Source organism: Ammospiza caudacuta, chromosome 2 (assembly GCF_027887145.1).
Source record: "Ammospiza caudacuta isolate bAmmCau1 chromosome 2, bAmmCau1.pri, whole genome shotgun sequence".
Lineage (NCBI taxonomy): Eukaryota > Metazoa > Chordata > Aves > Passeriformes > Passerellidae > Ammospiza > Ammospiza caudacuta.
The window spans coordinates 15,911,488-15,929,035 of NC_080594.1; the positions used below are offsets into that span (position 1 = coordinate 15,911,488).

The window sequence follows — 17,548 nt, forward strand, 5'->3', positions numbered from 1 at the left end:
CTCTAACCTATAATCTGCCTTTTTAAACTGCAAGCTGTCCTTTGACTGTGTTCCTAAACCAGTTACTCTGGGTGGAATGGAGCTGACCCTAAATTTCAGACAGTTGCAAGTATTCCTAGTGTAAACTGAGAGTTTAAGAAACAGGATAAAACTCCAGAGGCATATCATAGAATCCTTTCGCTTCCAATTCTCACACTAGAACAAGCTGTGTCATGTTCAGCTCATCTGCATGTTTGTAGCCTAAGAGCAATTTGAGAAAGGTGTTTTGATTAAATCAAAATTAGGCAGAATGCAAAAATAGGACTGATGCAGAGAAAGTGTTCTCACTGGAGAATGCAATCAAGTAGAAAAGCAGCAGAATGTAGAAACCTTGTCCTTCAGACACACGTTAGTTGTGGTCAACCTGCTATTGCTTGCAGGGTAGTAAGGTTTTGATTTTCCTCAGATCAAGATATTAAAGATTTATCTGAGCAGCAGAGACCATCAAACTTTGAGCTGGGGCAAAAGGAGAGGCTGAACCAGCCATATTGGTGAAATTTGCTGCTTTTATTACATCCATGTGGCTATTTCCCTTTTATTTATTTTTTCTTTTCTTATTTTTCTTTAAGCAAATTATAAACTTGCAATCTCTTGATGCTTGATTTGTTGCTTAAGTCTGTTTCTGGTGCCATTATCATATTATTTCTTTATCGGGCAAGGTTTCAGTGATGCTTGGCTATCAATGTAAGACTTTGTGTGAGCTGACACAGGTTTTCTTTGCCCCTTTTATGCCTTCTTTCTCCATCGGCTTTTGTTACATTGAATCATTAATAAGTTGAAATTTTCAAGGTTTTAATAAACAATTATTTTCTTGGGACAACAGCATTATTAAAGTAATCGCTCAATATTCTTGCATGATAAATTGAAAATGTTGTATTTTTGTGCTTCTTTTTCTGTTTTAACTATGTAAATACAAGGAGGGACATATAAGTTGAATAATACGATTTTTAAAATGTAAACAGTCCCCATATTCAATACTTAATAAATATTTAGTTTCCTAGGTGAGTTGCACAAGGACAGACTTCTTCCAATGCTGTCATGAATTCTGTGTTTTTCTATGTCAGATCAGATTAATGGAGTTGTAGTTGTAACTTTGCACTGGGGTGGTGTTTATGCTCTTCAAACAAATCTGAAATAATTTCTTGCTATTGAGAGCACTAAGTAAAGCAGAAATTGCTTCAAAACTACAGCATTTTTCTTTCACTGATGAAATATTATTTACAGCCTTGTAGATCAAAAGCATTTCCCATTACTGACTCAGCAAGTGCTTGTAATTGTTAAAGAAAGAAACTATTATTTTCTCTCATTGCTGTTTCTTGATATTTTTGCAAGGTTTGGAAGACTGACACTTAAAACTTGCTGGAAATCCATTCAGTTTCTCTTAAAATGGGTTTCAAGCTTCCTGGCCCAGTTTAATGAAGTCAAGTTCATTCCTGTCTGTTTGCCTTCAGACATGAGATAATTTTGCTTTATTCAATAGTAATTATTTTCCTTAAAAATCCTAATTTTAAGGAAATGTTTATCACCACTTCTTCAAAATAGTTGAAATATTTCTTGTGAGCAAATGTGATTGACAATTTTAGAAGCTCTTAAATATATATCCCTAAAACTAAATAGACAGACATGTTACTGAAATATAGATGCAAGGAACAAATGAATTTCTTCTTGTTTTTTTTTTTTTTTTCCTTTTTTTAGGTCATAATAGTAACCACCTCTCCAAGCTCAACTTTTGTACCCAACATCCTTTCCAAGTCCCACAACTATGCAGCAGTTACAAAACTTGTCCCAACATCAGTCATTGCCTCAACTACTCAAAAGCAGCCCGTGGTCATCACTGCTTCCCAGTCCTCTGTGGGCAGCAGCAGCAGCAGCTGCTCCACTCCCTCCTGCACTGCAAATACCATTGCTGTGACTGCTGTAGTGTCATCCACACCATCAGTGGTTATGTCAACAGTAGCACAAGGTATGGCACTTCTCTAATCAAGACTCTTTCATTGAGGAGTTGGACTTTGCATTGAGAATAGCACTGGGGAGATGCACTTTTTGTTTATGTGTGAATAAAGCACAGAACATGTGAAAGAAATCTGCTGATGAAACCAATGCAAGAGGCTCCACAAAAGTTCTTGTTGAGCTGTTTTCCTCTGTACTTCAACAGTTAATGTGCAGATCCTCCTCTTAAAGAGGGTGTGATGTGGTGGTGTGACCTAGCTCTAAAACAATATAACCTCAAAATGGCTGTCTTCAAGAACTTTGCCTGGTGCATATTAAAATATATATTTTCAATATTTGAAGGTGTTTGCATCTTTAAAAGCCCAGTTTACAAAAACATGCAAAGTTAACATCAAGTAAATACAACTTACTAACATGCCCAGATGACAATTCTGAAAGGTAGAGAAATATTTGCACCTTTTTATCGGTGCAAATATTTCACTTTTTATTGGTGTCTTTTATCAGCATGCCAGTTTTGAAGTCCTTTACAATTAAGACCTGAGTGGGCCTGATTAAAATTCTTAGGTTTCTGATTTCAAATTTCAACTGTGTATGCTAGCTTGACTGTTTCAGCTTCACAGCCACCAGCTAGCATTTGAAAGGGAAGCTATGAATGAATGAGCCTTAGTGAGCAGCACTTGAAAGGAAAACTGGTTGACAATTACAAGCGTCACATCACAATTTTCCTGGTCTGTATTTTCCAGTCTTGCTCCATTCCACAAAACATTGTGTTGCCATATCAAGGCTGAGGAGGTATTTTCCTTCCCTATTGCTTGTATTAATATAATCAGATATTAATCTGTGGAGCAGAAGGGCTCACAGCAGGCTTTCATATTGTTTGAACTGTTGATTCTTAGTTGGGTTTGATCATGGAGGAGGCTTTAATTCTAAAGTACATTAGGTGGAGTATCTCTCCAACCATTTTTTTCCAAGACTGTCAGTGGCATTGCAGAAGATGCTGGTGAAAAGTTTTGTGACATGAACTGGTAATATCTTCAAATGTAAAGTTAAACTCATGAATGAAAAGAGCTGCCCAAGGAAGTGGTGTAAGTCACCTTAAATGATGCTGTGAGAAAAGGGTTGCTTATTTAGATTGCCAGAATTGTACTTTTACTATGATTTCTGTCATTATCACTGCCATCTGTTTGTTTTCCACTGCAACTGGGATTTAGTTAAAAAATTACTTCATAAAATATGGACTTAGTTTCTCTGTTTTGGTGTTTATGGATATGTTGTTTAGAATTATATACAAAGTCAGATTTTGCTGTAAATGTTGTGACAACTATGTAAGGGAATGACAGAAATAAGTAATAAGATTTATTTGGGAACTTTGTCTTTCCATCTTACTGCAAACATCTTTTAATGTTTTTAACCTAATCTAACAGCATAAAACAGGTGGCCCACAGTTTTATAAATTACATACAATCACTTGATTTTTTTTTTAAATTCCAAACAACTCTTTTGCTAGCAGATACTCCCTTCCAATGTTGATGTGTTTGATGTTTGACATTGTCTTAATGCCAGCTTCTTGCAATTGTGATTTTGGAATCATTGAATCACGGAATGTTTTGTGTTGATAGGGACCTTAAAGATATATTTCCCTTAAAGCCCCCCTGCCAGGGGCCAAAACACCTTCCACTAAACTAGATTGTTATAAATATTTATAAATACAAATATATCTCTATTTAAAATATTTTCAGTGTAAGTATTTTGCTGTCTTGAAGCTTAAACTTTGAAAATTTTATTGAATTATGTGTGTTACAAAAGGTGCAGAAGTAAACTGCCTTTGTGGTCTTTCCATTAGCTGCTGCTCTGCTGCCACATTGCAAATCTGTATGAAGCTCCATTGCCTCCTAACAGAGCACTTCTGCTACACAGGAGCTCTATTTCCTCACATATATCAATGTATTTTTCAGTAGTAAAGATAATTGTAATGTAAGATTATTTTAGAAATTATAGTATTTTTCTTTCTCGTTGCACTGGTGAATCTTAAACCCTTTACTCTTTCACAGGTGTATCTACATCAGCAGTTAAAGTTGCCTCGACCAGACTACCTTCCCCAAAAGGTTTGGTTGGGAATCCAACTCAGATCTTAGCACAGTTTCCCAAACAGCATCAGCAATCTCCCAAACAGCAGCTGCACCAAGTCCAGCAGGCCCAGCAGCAGCAGCAGCCACAGCAGCAGCTGGTGCCGTGTTCTGCAGCCCAGCAGCAGCCACAGCAGTCTCAGCTGCCAGCTGGCATCAAGCCCACCATTCAGATCAAACAGGAATCAGGTAGCTGGAGTTGATCTTGGGTCACATTGGTGAGGTCTGGCTGCAACTCAGGGAAGTAGGGCAGAATTCTGCCCCAAAATGTTTATGGGGGAGTGGTCGTGAAGGTGTGATCTCTTGAGTACAGGATTTGGCTTCAAACATGAATATAAGTACATAGTGAAGGATGTTTTCATGTTTTCAAGTAACACTAATTAAAGAATTTGGTTCTTTTACTCTTCTTGTTTGATTCAGGTATTACAGACCATGCTTTAGGTATATGTGTTTTTATCTTAGAGGTTGAGAGGTTTGTAAATAACTTCTAAAATAATGTGATTGGCAACCTGAAACACACCAGTTTTCTGAAGATCCAAGAGTTGTTCAACTGTATCACCTGGAAAAAGAAGTTACTCCATGTTTTAATTATTTTCTTTGGTCCAGAAATCAAAATGTGCTTTTGAGGTACTTGTCAAAACAAATACAGTTAGATCTGGAAGTTCGACTGGATTATTTTTGTGATATTGATTCACTCAGCTGACTTTGGGCAAGTCATATTATCTTTCTTTTTTGGCTTTTCTCTGCTTTAGCACACAGTTTTTATCTCGGCAAGAAGCACTAAGAAATAAAGTTTGCAAAGTTAACCAGTTCTCAAATAAGTGCTATAAAAGTGCAAAGTATTTTAATGTCTATTAATATAAAATCAGTATTTTATTTTAATCCTGTCAGTAAAATTCTTATTTTATATCATACCATTTAGATCAAACAATTAGATTAGACCATGGAATAAAAAAATAAACAGCCCTACTCCTTTGATAAAACTACCTACTCCTGTCCTTTGATAAAAGTACCTTTTGGATTATAGAACCATTGCTTAAGAAAAGTAATAGCTACTAATTAAGAGATAAAAAAGGCTTCCAGCCACTGAACAATATCAAGAGTTTCATTTTCTTCATCTTCTACAATGAATTTAGGCTCATTGTGCTTTGTAGTTGAAAGTTTCTTTGAAAATACCATCTGATACTAATTCTTTCTGGAAGATGTGACTCAGTTTTCATGGAGACTTTACTCTTTGGATGATACAGAGACTTCAAATTCTCTTTCAGTTTGGAGCTGTCTTGCTCTGTACTGCTTTTATAGTCAAGTGTAGAGAGAAGAAAACTTCTCTGGAGGATGTTCCACATCTCAAATGGACAAGACTTTTCACCTAGAAATACTTGTGTATAAACCTAAGTGCTTCATCTAGATGGGATTCATTCAGGCTCTATGTTCCATGGCATTTGGCCACCACAATGCCATGCATTTACCTCATCATGGAACAGATCATAAGATGCACATCTCCTGGATGTACTTTTGAACAGATGTTGTCAATCCACTGGTTTGCAACTGAGAAGTGAATCTCACAGAGGTACCATTCCCCAAAATAAAATGAAGAGAAAGGGAGCAGAATCCTGGAGGCATTAAGGTGCCCTCATCCTTCAGTCTTACTGATCCACTCGTAGCTTAAGCCAAATTTCTTTGTGGCTTTAAGATGACCAATAAATCAAGGGAAAAGTCAGCATTTACTAAAAGTAACCTTCCCTAGCCAGTGTCATAGTTGCTGCCTTATAGTCTCTAATACTCTTTGTGCAGAAATGTTTTTTAATTTATTCAGGATGGTAAAGTTTGTGTAGGCTTATGACACGTTAGGATTTATAAACTGAATTGATGAAGAATTACTTTGCTTCTAGATGGTTCATTGTATATGAACCTATTCAGTCTTGGTTGTAACCTGTTGGCTCCTGGGAAAGTTATGTTTTTTTTGTATCATGTACCAGGAAAAATAAAAAATAACATCAACAAATCAGTGATGGAATGGACAGTGGAAGTAGTTAAGAACTGAAACAGGCACATAAAAGGCAAAGATGATGACTTTCTTGGTGTTGCAAAACAACCAAAACCCAACCAAAACTAAGCAAAAAAAAAAAAAAAAAAAAGCCAAACTCAAAAGTTAAATAATTTTATTATCAAGAATATATGGGCTCAGAATTGAAGCCTTGTGGGGCTACTTGCCCACTAGGCCTTGGTCTGAGAAAGCATTTCAGAAAGTAACTTATCGTGCCTGTATTTTAACAGTGACCTTTCTCCTTTCCTAGGTGTTAAAATAATCACTCAACAGGTGCAGCCCAGTAAAATCCTTCCCAAACCAGTTACAGCGACCTTGCCCAGCAGTAGCAATTCACCCATTATGGTGGTTAGCAGTAATGGGACTATCATGACAACTAAACTGGTCACTACTCCCACTGGTAAGTTATGGCTCTGAGAAGGGAAGGGAGGGTAAATCCAGACATACAGGTGATCAAGCATGGTTTCCTAGGGTTAAAAAAAAAGGCACTTACCTCTTCTGAACAGTGGGCACAACAGTACATTCACAATCCTGTTGTTGATCAGGATTTTTCCACTGAGTGCTCTTTTATTCCACTGTTGGAATTGGTACCCAAAAATACCATTGTGTCTTCCCCACTGGGTTTATTTTAAAGGAAGTTTTAATGAAATCTATACAGATACTTTGCACTTCTGTAGTACCTTATATGACATGATTTATACTGATTTAACTCAAGCAGACAGGTCAGCACTATTCCTGTTTTGCATGGATGGACTTCGAAAGAAATGTGACTTGCTCATAGTCCTGCAGTGAATTTATAAAAAGACCAGTAAATTAAATTTTAAGCTCCCAGTGTTTTCCTGAGTATCTGGTTGTATTTGTGTTTCTAATAGATAATAATGCAGACTGTTCTGATTGTAAACTTGCATGAGGAAAACTTAAAAGGTAGCTTTATCCTGGTTTTCAGAAAACTCTTCATTTCCTTATTTTTTTTGGCATGTTGGCATGTAATCTGGGCTGGGAATATTAGAACCATGAAATCATTATGGTTGGAAAAGCCCTCTAAGATCATGAAGTCTGACCGTTAGCCCAGCACCATCATGTTCACCACTAAAAACCTTGTTCCAAGTGCCACATCTATGTGGCTTTTCCAGGGATGTTGATACCACCACTTTCCTGGGCAGCTTGTTCCAATGTCTGACCACCCTGCCCATGAGCAATTTTTTCATAATATCCTACCTGAACCTTTCCTGGTGCAACTTGAGGCCATCTCCTCATGTCCTTAGCATAAACTAATGGTTAATACTCTGTTTATAACTTTTAAAGTACTCCACAGATATATTTTTAAGTGCATTACAAATATTTTGCTGTTCATGTAGTTGGTAAAATCTGTACTGTGCTCTCTTGGATGTGAACACATCCTTCTGGATGAAACAAACTGCTTTCCTCTTTGATTTTCAGCAATTAAGGGCACTATCTGCAGCATTACAAGCAAAATGGAATTTCAGTGTTTGTGTTGTTATTTTTGAACAAGTTTCTTTTGTGGACTCAGTTGTCTTTGTATTCAGAAAAGGACTAGTTCTAAAAACCAGCATTTATACTATGTTGAGAGGTTTCTTTTGTGCTGCTGTATGCTAAGTCCATAAAATAGCATCATCATTGTAAATAATATTTTTTCTAAGAGTGTTACTTAAACTAATCATTGATGGTTCTCTTTATAAGCAATCTATCATATAGGAGAAGTGTCGTTCCTGAGAGGAAGGGATATGTTCTGGTCATGTCATCAGACGCCTGACTCCTGGGCATCTAAGGGAGCAACAGGCAAACCTACAGGCAGAGTCTGCATATCTACTAAAAATTACAGTCTTACACACAAGGACATGAATTAAAATAAGGCAGTCATGGAACATTTGTGAGAAGACTGTTATATTCAATTTAAATTTAGTATATACTTGAATATTGCTCTGTGGATTTAAAAATTACTAGAAGAGTTTTAAAGGGTGGTAGTAGATTGCAGGCTGGGATATCTTCAAATAAATCTGACACTTTTCTCCGAAACTAACATATTTTTCCACAAACATTAGTAGAGGATTGTGTTGTAATAGTGAACTTTTTTTTCTCTCTCTTTAAAACAGGAACTCAAGCAACTTATACACGGCCAACAGTGAGCCCCTCTCTGGGAGCTCGGATGGCTGGAACTCCAGGGGCTGCTACTTATGTGAAAACTACAAGTGGCAGCATCATTACTGTAGTACCAAAATCCCTGGCTACTCTAGGAGGAAAGATCATCAGCAGTAATATTGTTTCTGGTAGGCATATGAGTACTGTTGTTACTTGTAAGACTTTTATTTCAAAAGTAACTTTGGGCTTGATCAAATTGTTCAGGGCTTTTCTGTGGGTTACGTGCTCGAATAGTTATTAGAACCTTTATTGGAGAATTCAGAAGGAAAATAGCTGAGCATGAAGAAGGTAATAGGTAGAAGTTTGAAGGTACAGTGTTCTTAAGAATTGTGATAGTTCTTGTGTTTAAGAAGGAAACAGCAAATGTGAAGGAAAACTGGGAAGAAAGAGAAATGTGGGGTGGGTAGTAGTATGTTGTACAGAGGACAGAAATATCAGAAAACACTATTGGCCCAAATTCAAAACATTTTATAATCTCAGTGCTGCCTTTCTCTGTTCCACTGCATATCCAAAGGACCAGAATAAAAATGGACTGTGTATGTTAAATTCAGCCATGCAGTCTCCACCTTACTTTGATATTTTACCAGTGGCAGCCTGTCTTTCCTTTAGGCCATGTTCTGCCTTAAGCTTTCCCTCCCAGCTTTATGCAGACAGTGCTGGTTGTCTTTGTTAGTCTGCTGGTTAGCCATTGGTCTCCCTGCTGGTTATGTGCTGGCACAGGTTTCCCAGAGCAGCTGTGGCTGCCCCAACCCTGGAAGTGTTCAAGGCCAGGTTGGATGGGGCCTGGAGCACTGGTGTAGTAGAAGATGTCCCTGCCCTTGACAGGGGTGGAACTGGATGAGCTTCTAGGTCCCTTCCAACCCAAAACATTTGGTGGTTCCATCATCTCTGAAGATAAGGTTTCTTTAGGACCAGGACCAAGCACACTGATACCAGAGACAATTTCTTGTGTATGTTTAGGACTTTGTTTAGCAAAGACCTGACATGGCACCAGCCAGCTCCAGTCACTGCAAGGTGCTGCACAAGCCATCCAGTAAATGCACTCTTGGCCTGTAATCTGGTAGAGCAGTTTTACAGGTTTTGATTTCCACAGAATTATATTTAGTAATGATACAGCATCTTCTTTGACAACAACTAACTTTTTTTAGCCTGTTGTGGGTATGGTGAATTATTAAGACAATGTCTTGTAATATACACTTGTAATAAATTATACACAAGTGGAAGTATTCTCCTGAGCAGCAGCTAATGTGGGGAAACCTGTGAGTGATCCTGATGAGGATAATAATGGTTGTCCTGAAAGAGCACAAGTTTGGAAATCATGCCTGCTTTTGTTTTTTTGTTTACTTAATTGTTTCGGCTAAGGGAGCAGTCTTTAGATGCCTCTGAAGTCAGTAGGATTAAATAAATCATAATCTTGTCTCAGCATGTCTTCCCTTTCCCACAATTGGTAGAATTGTTAATCTGAAATAGGTTGTGAAGAATCTACAGGCATGACTAGTGAGTAGAAGATAGTAAAGGGAATCCTTGGGTTTGCCACTCTGTTGTGACTGAATGGTGCTTTCCTCTGGAGAAAGGAGAAATTGTTGATAAAAAGCTGTCTGAGTAGCTACTGCAGTGGCAGTCTGATAGCACTGATGACTGATTCCAGTGTAGGGACTTTTGTGGACTGTGGAAAGCTGACCAGAATTACCTGTTAGTGAGTGCAGGTAACTAAAAACCTGATAAAGGGAATGGAACTAAATAAATACTGACATAGGAGCAGCTATAGTCAGGTCACCTCTTCAAAAAACAAAGAAACAAACAAAACACAAAAAAACCCCAAAACAAGACAAAAAATCCCAAAACAACTAACTGGAGATACATCCTTGGTACATAGATTCTTCTACAGAGGTCATCTGTAGAGGAGTATTTGTCTGTGCAAATAGGACCTTGACCTGAGTGTTAATGATGTCCTTATCCCACCCTAACTCCAGCCTTTCAGAAGTTCTACATGTTTGCCTGAGAAAGGTGTGTTAGTCTGCTCTGTAACTTGTGAGAAGGGGTTGCCTGTCCTAATGTAGAATGCATTCTATTCCCCTGGGCACACCTGTTTTTACTGTAGGTGAAAGATTTCTTGAGTTGGCATGTAATCTTTCCATGTTGAGTTGGGTGACATGAATTCCCTTTCCAGATGCTGCAGGTTTCTTGCTATGCTGTCAGATTTAAATACAATGATTCCTCTATAGCTCACCAACTTCTATGGTGAAAGGAAATATACAAAATGTGATAAACTGCACATTATTTTTTTCCCCACAAAAATTTAGGAACTACGACCAAAATCACGACAATTCCAATGACATCGAAACCCAATGTGATTGTTGTGCAAAAAACTACTGGGAAAGGAACTACAATTCAAGGGCTTCCAGGCAAAAATGTAGTCACAACACTGCTGAATGCTGGGGTAAGTAATTGTTTCAAGTCTCAGATTGAGAGCCTGGTGACAAGCTGTGTGGTGGCTGCTGCTTGTCCTCCATTCTGCTAAAGGCTCAATTAAAAGCAAACTGTGCATGAGCTCCTTAACAGATCTGGCATGCCTTGATGTCAGGGATCTTTAAAAACTGACTGTGGTTTGCAGAACATGCTTAAAGCAAACTGGGGATGTTTTCAAAGATAAAGGAAAATATAAATTTTAGAACTTTTTTTTCCCATGGATAATGATTTTGTATTGCTGAAGCAATTAAGTAAATGAAAATTACTAGAATAATTTAGCCTTTTGCTCCAGTGAGAACCGGGATCCTGTGTTAATAACTTGCATCTCCAGCCATTTTTCATTTGGGTATAAAGGGCAGAAATAAACTGTATCCTCACAGTAGGGGAACCACTTTCTATTAATTTGGTTTGTAACATTGTGGTATCCTGTGCTCTGGGTACTGCATAGTGGTGAATTATTTTTTAGTAACCTGAGGTATACCTAAGAATAAAATCAAGTTTCTGGCATCTACTGAGCTTATCTTTAAGTACTAGTAAATAAAAATGATCAATGTTCCTAGGTAAAACTGAGAGATTTAATGTCTTATTCCTGTAAAATTTAAAAGGCTGCTTGAGTAGCAGAACTACTGAAAGGTTTTTTTTTTAATCTTTTATGGTTTGTTTTTTTTGAAGTTTTGAACTTCCTTAGTTTTAGAATTAAAGGTCTATTTGCAGACAAGTGGAAAGATTATGATGTTACACAATAGTAGCTACCAAAATGGGATGGTATTTTTGAAACAAGTATGGTTTGGGGGATTTCCAGCTATTTCATGCATATTGGTAGGACCTGGCTACTGCTGTGCTACTCACTTGGTTTGCTACTGTGCAGAGCTTAAAAAAATCATGCTCAATGTCTTTGCTCTTCTTAAGGTATTAGGAGTCTAGTCAGATGTAAACACTATTCTGTAGTCAAATGATTCCTGTGAAAGTGCTGTGAATCTGGATTTTTTGATGAAGTGAACTTTTAATTTAAAAAAAGTCCATACATAATTAATGTCTAGGTCGTGAAGACAATGCAAAAAATCTATATTTAAATTATTTTTTTAGAATCTCGATTTAAATAATATTTTAGAATCCCAGTTCAAGTTTTGTAGATGTCTTGCCAAAGTTAGTGTTAACAGAAATTGATGGTCTTAAAAAAACATTTGTGAAGGATTTGAAGAAAATTTTAAAAACTTCCATGTCTTTTAGTTACTTCTTTTTATTCATCCCTTCAGAGCTGCTTGAAAGATAAGATAATGGAAAAGTGGACTTTGGTAGCTTTTTCCATTCAAAACCATAGGTTTTTTTATTCTTGGTCATCTAATGTATTTTCTATCAAATAAATGTAGTTGTAGCAGCAGATTTATTTCATGGTACACACACTCACATATATATTTTTTGAAAATTTGGTCTCATTGAACAATTCCATTAAGTTAATCTGTAAACTTTGACTTCTCTACAGGGGGAGAAAACTATTCAGGCAGTGCCAGCAGGAGCAAAACCTGCTATCATCACTGCCACAAGACCCATCACAAAAATGATTGTTACACAGCCAAAAGGAATAGGGTCCACGGTCCAGCCAGCCACCAAAATCATCCCAACTAAAATTGTTTATGGTCAACAAGGGAAAACACAGGTACAGTGAGGACCCCTTTCTGTTTTGGAATGTACCCCTAAATTTTAATGGGAAGTAAATAATTTTTCAATGTGTTTCCTCATTTGTTCCAGGTTTAATATATATCTGTGGGGAATGAGACTTAGTGGCGTAATGAGGTGGCCTCGATCCTGATTTCTCAAGCACAGTATCTGCATTTGTTAGCTTTTTGTGAAGGCCTAGAGCAAGCCAAAAGGATTTACTAAGCCTTTTCTGGAGCTGAAATTGTCTGTCCATGGCTCCAGATACTTGTTTACATCTTACAGCTGATGGTTAGACCATTAGAAATAAAGATGCAGAATCTGGACATAGGTCATTCATCAAATCTGAGGTTTTATTGAAGTTTATTTTCTGCTTAATACCTGTTCTGGCTGTCCCTGCAACCTGGTGTAGTTGGTGGGGCTGTATACAGAGAATCTGGCTTATTTCTGGATGCTTTCAGTTTCAGCTTTTTCTCTGGCTGCACTTAGTATTTGGAAGAACTAAGCTTTTATGATATGTAACATTTTGTGTGTTTTGGTTGTTCAAGACTGTATTTATTGTGGAAGTGCTTGTCCTTATCAGTGCAGTGCATGTTCCAGCTCACTTGCATAGCTTTTTCTTAGCACACTAGTTTTATCTAGTCCTGAAAAATAACTGTTTAGTGGTTTATTGTGTTAAACACTTCAAATTACTGAGTGAGAAGTACATTCTTGTGCATTGCCATTTACTTGGACTTTTTGGTTTAATAATCAAAGTTGCTGAACTTAGAGGTAGACTTTCTTAGTAAAATATTAATATTATGTAGGTGGTGTACATAGATCTGAGTGGCACCCTGTACTCTGATTGCTCAGATCTGTTTTCTTGAGTGCTTTTACTATAAACAAAATTTACCTTTCTAATTAGGTCCTCATAAAACCAAAGCCAGTGACATTTCAAGCAACAGTTGTGAGTGAACAAACCAGACAGCTGGTGACTGAAACGTTACAGCAGGCTTCAAGGGTAGCAGAGACAGGAAACTCATCTCTCCCAGAAGTGAAAGAAGAACCACAAACCTACACTGACAGTAGTTCTTCTTCTACAGAGTCTTCCCAGAGCTCTCAAGGTCTGTGTTGGTGTCACATAATGTATGAGTGGACTGTCTTCCAAGCATGCCAGCTTGCTCCAGAGAGCTCCATGTGTCTCCTTTTAGCACAGGTTTCACCCCATGTGTTTGCAGTGAAGCACCCTTGTTCCCATACTTTTATATTTTTCTTTCTTTTGAGCTACTTACTATGCTTTCATTAATCCTGAAAAGTGGTTATAAAGGTGTCTTGCTGGGCTCCAACTTGCTGTTGTTCCCTTGTTCCCTCTTCCTGCAGTCTGCCAGAGATAGGCAGGGTAGCAAGTTATGGAGGTTATTTTGGCAGTCCATGCTCTGCCACTGCCTTTGCAGATTGTATTGAAGCAATACAATCTCTCTGTTGCATGTCTGAAAGCTACCATGGGACCAGCACAGATCTTGGTCCTTTTATAGATGTGTACATGCATCAGGACATACGTCAGACATGCAGTCCTGATGGGAATTCTGCCCTGGCTTCAAGCCATGACACAGATCCAGCTCTCTGTGTGTAAGAGGCGCAGTAAATAACAGGGCATAAACAAAATCCAACCTGTGTTTGGGAGTGACCATGATATGTATCAGTACAGCAAATTAAAGCAAGTTTCTCAGTGAAACCTTTGTACCTTTTCTATATAATTTTGTAACTGTTGGTCTATATGGCCATCTAAGTAAGTTTTAAAAAAGTTCTGAAGATTCAACCAACTTACCAAAACTTAGGTGCTGTTAGTTCAGAATGCTGAATACATGCTGATCACCTGAACTGCTAAAACCTGGAAAAAAAGTTCAGTCCAAGACAAATTCAACATACAAAGAAACCTGCTTGATTTTCCAAACAAAATCTTTTACAAAAAACTAAGATACAGAACTTTTGGTTTTTTGCTGGAAAACTGTACATAACATCAACAGTGTTTTACTTCAAGAATCAGTTGAAATAGAAGCTGAAGTGTTGCAGAATGAGAGTATGCATCCTTGGCAATGTTCAAAACTAATAAGTAATGAGAAATTTGGTATAATTTTGAATTATCACCTTGCTTTAAAGCAAGAAGTTGGATGAGAGCCCTCCAACCAAAAATTGTTTTATGATGACTTGAACTGGCACAGGTTGCCCAGAGAAGCTGTGGCTGCCTCATCCCTGAAAGTGTCCAAGACCAGGTCAGACATGGCTTGGAGCAACCTGGTCTAGTGAAAGATGTCCCTGCCTTTGGCAGGAGGTTGGAATGAGATGAGCTTTCAGGTTTCTTCCAACCCAAACCATTCCATAATTTTATGATGTGCCTTTGGTTTTTTTGCAAACAGATTCTCAGCCTGTAGTCCATGTGATTGCTTCAAGAAGTCAAGATTGGTCAGAACATGAAATTCCTGTGGACACAAACCCTACAATAATTTACCAGGATGTATCCAGTGAATCTCAGTCAGCTACTTCCACAATAAAAGCTTTGCTGGAACTTCAGCAGACAACAGGTCTGAAAACCCATGAGATTGTTTAGGATAACTTCAGAGATGATTTTTTGCTTAAGCAGGCTTTTGTAATAAGTTTTATAATTGAAAAGCACTTATCTTGAATCAACTTGATTCCTTGTTTTTTATCCTGCATCAGTTTGTTTGTATCTATAGTGTTCACTATATTTAATTAAACTAGTACATTTATATTGTAGGTTTATTTTATTATGAAGGTTTATATATTAGAGGTTGATTTTATGCTTTGCCTTTCTTAAAGCAGTGAAGGAAAAGTTGGAATCAAAGCCAAGGCAGCCTACCATTGACTTGAGCCAAATGGCTGTTCCAATCCAGATGACTCAAGAAAAGAGGCATTCTCCAGAAAGTCCTTCAATTGCTGTTGTAGAGTCAGAACTAGTGGCTGAATATATCACAACTGGTAAGTGTCTAAGGTTAGTGTGAGGGTGGCTTTGCAGTTGAAGTCTGAGGACTTTATTTTAGAGTTTTCTTACAATAGGTTTTACTTTTGTGTTTTTGCTGTAATTTTCTGTAGAGGAAATGAGTATTTTCTTCCGCTCCTGAAACCCTATGCCGGAGACAGAGATTGTATCTGCCTTGCTGGGACATAAGGGAAAATGTTTCTAACTGAAACAGAGTGGTTGCTTCAGGATAGCCCACTTGAGTAGATTTTCCATTCCTTGGATGTAGAAGACCGACTGTCCCAGCACCCTTAAATGAAAATGTGCAGTAAGAAGAAAGTAGAAAACAAAGCTAGAGGAACCATAGCCTAGTTTTTGTACCTACGGAAAGGAGTCAGACATTGAGTTTGTTAAAATCCATTTAGTCCTGAGTTAAAGCCAGGTGTGCATTTAGCATGGTAATGTAGCCCCAGTTTCATTTTCTAGAAAGCCTTGAACTAATAAATATGCCCTTCTAAATATATAAATTACTTAAATTCATCTCTTTAAATTCTTGACTCCTATTTGGACATCCATTTTGTGTAAGTCCTTTCTCTTGTCTCTCTGATGTTCCCTACAACCCCAGAACACTAGCTATGAGACACTTACATGAAAGGATCAGATTACCTGTTTTCCATTTTCATTTCTTAAACCCATATTGTTGGTATGTATATTATTTGCAAAATGCAAGCAAAAACATGTTGGAAGTCTACATTGGAAAAGAGAAAAAAAACTTAATTGTATTAAACTGTATTACCACATATCTGTAGATCCATGATTTTAGTGCTAAATGTCTAATCTGATATTTTCATTTTGTTCTGTACCTCCATTCCTTGCTCCCATCCCTTGAATGGCCTGAATTTAAGTTGTGTGAAATTTGGGCTGAGGGGATATTATTGTTTTTCTTTTAAATAGCACTTCCTGTATCTGGCTTCAATTTCAAATATTTGAATCATGCTCCCTTGGATCTCCTTTAGAACAAACTCCAAAGTATAATAAATGGTGTTAAAGTGCTTTCCAATTAGCAGTCAAATATTTTCACTTACACAGATATTGTGCATTGAGCTTCTATTCAAGGTTCCAGTTTTTGATGGATCTTGCTGTGAAAGTTGATGTACAAGAGGGCCTTTTGCAGGGAGGATGGAAAATTACAGTCTGTGTCTTTGTAGACTTCAGAACTTTTCTTTTTTCTTAGAAACCATACAAAGTGCAATGGCTAAAAATTTCTTGGAGATATGGAGATACTATTTTAAATATTAGGATTTCTGTAAACATTGATTTGAAATGTGGGAATCTTCCAGAGAAGTGCAGACTCCTATGGGCTGGCAGCAGCATGTTCTGCTGCAGCACTAAACTCGTTATTTTGCACTTAGATTTTTGTCTCTTCCCCCAGTTTCTCTGAACATTGCCAAGAAATGCAAGTAACTGAGTTTCTTTTTGGTTTGAGTCGTGATTCTCTGAATTTATCAGTAACCCACATAGCTATATTTTCTGCTAAAAATTCTGTAGTAAGATTGTAAAGAATCTATAGTCTGCTGTGAAATGTCCTGCATGTGCCTAGACCAAAGGATTTGGGAGCTGGGATTCAGAGTGTGCTTCCTCATGAGATGAAGGGAGCAATTCACACATCTTAGTGTCACCGTTTTTTGTCTGTCTGCAGACTCAGGAAGACAACACTGTATTGGTTCACATTCGGAAGAATATCTACACAACCATATAGGTTAGAAACTTTATTTCTAAATTAAGTTTTCAATTGTGTAGGAATTGTTGGGAGATATCCAGGATAAATCTGGCACAGCATGCAGGCCAGTATTGATGTAAACAAACTTTCTTGGAGTGAGAAAGTAAAATTATCATATTAATTCAAAATTTGACCTTTCTTTAAAACAGAAAGAAGACATTTCAAGAAGGTCACTAGAAACTTTTTAATTTTAAGTTATATTACAACTGAGTTTAAACTTTGCTTGTTCTCCTTCAGTGATTAAATACTTTGTAACTAAGAAATTAGGTTACACAAATATTTGCATGTTAGTATGGACAGACATAAAGAGATTTAGATTCATATCTTATCTGTGACTGGAATATAGAATTTTTTGGTTTGGTTTT

General features: G+C 37.3%; 1 protein-coding gene across 1 annotated transcript in view; it reads left to right on the forward strand.

The window, feature by feature from the left end:
* EMSY (EMSY transcriptional repressor, BRCA2 interacting) overlaps positions 1-17,548 on the forward strand; it is a 41,582-nt gene that overhangs the window by 16,635 nt on the left and 7,399 nt on the right. Inside the window, exons 8-17 of the mRNA XM_058825742.1 lie at positions 1,735-2,002; positions 4,041-4,304; positions 6,413-6,562; positions 8,277-8,450; positions 10,626-10,762; positions 12,275-12,448; positions 13,352-13,550; positions 14,844-15,008; positions 15,268-15,423; positions 17,103-17,162. Coding sequence (XP_058681725.1) covers positions 1,735-2,002; positions 4,041-4,304; positions 6,413-6,562; positions 8,277-8,450; positions 10,626-10,762; positions 12,275-12,448; positions 13,352-13,550; positions 14,844-15,008; positions 15,268-15,423; positions 17,103-17,162 — 1,747 coding nt within the window. The remainder of the gene's footprint in view (positions 1-1,734; positions 2,003-4,040; positions 4,305-6,412; positions 6,563-8,276; positions 8,451-10,625; positions 10,763-12,274; positions 12,449-13,351; positions 13,551-14,843; positions 15,009-15,267; positions 15,424-17,102; positions 17,163-17,548) is intronic.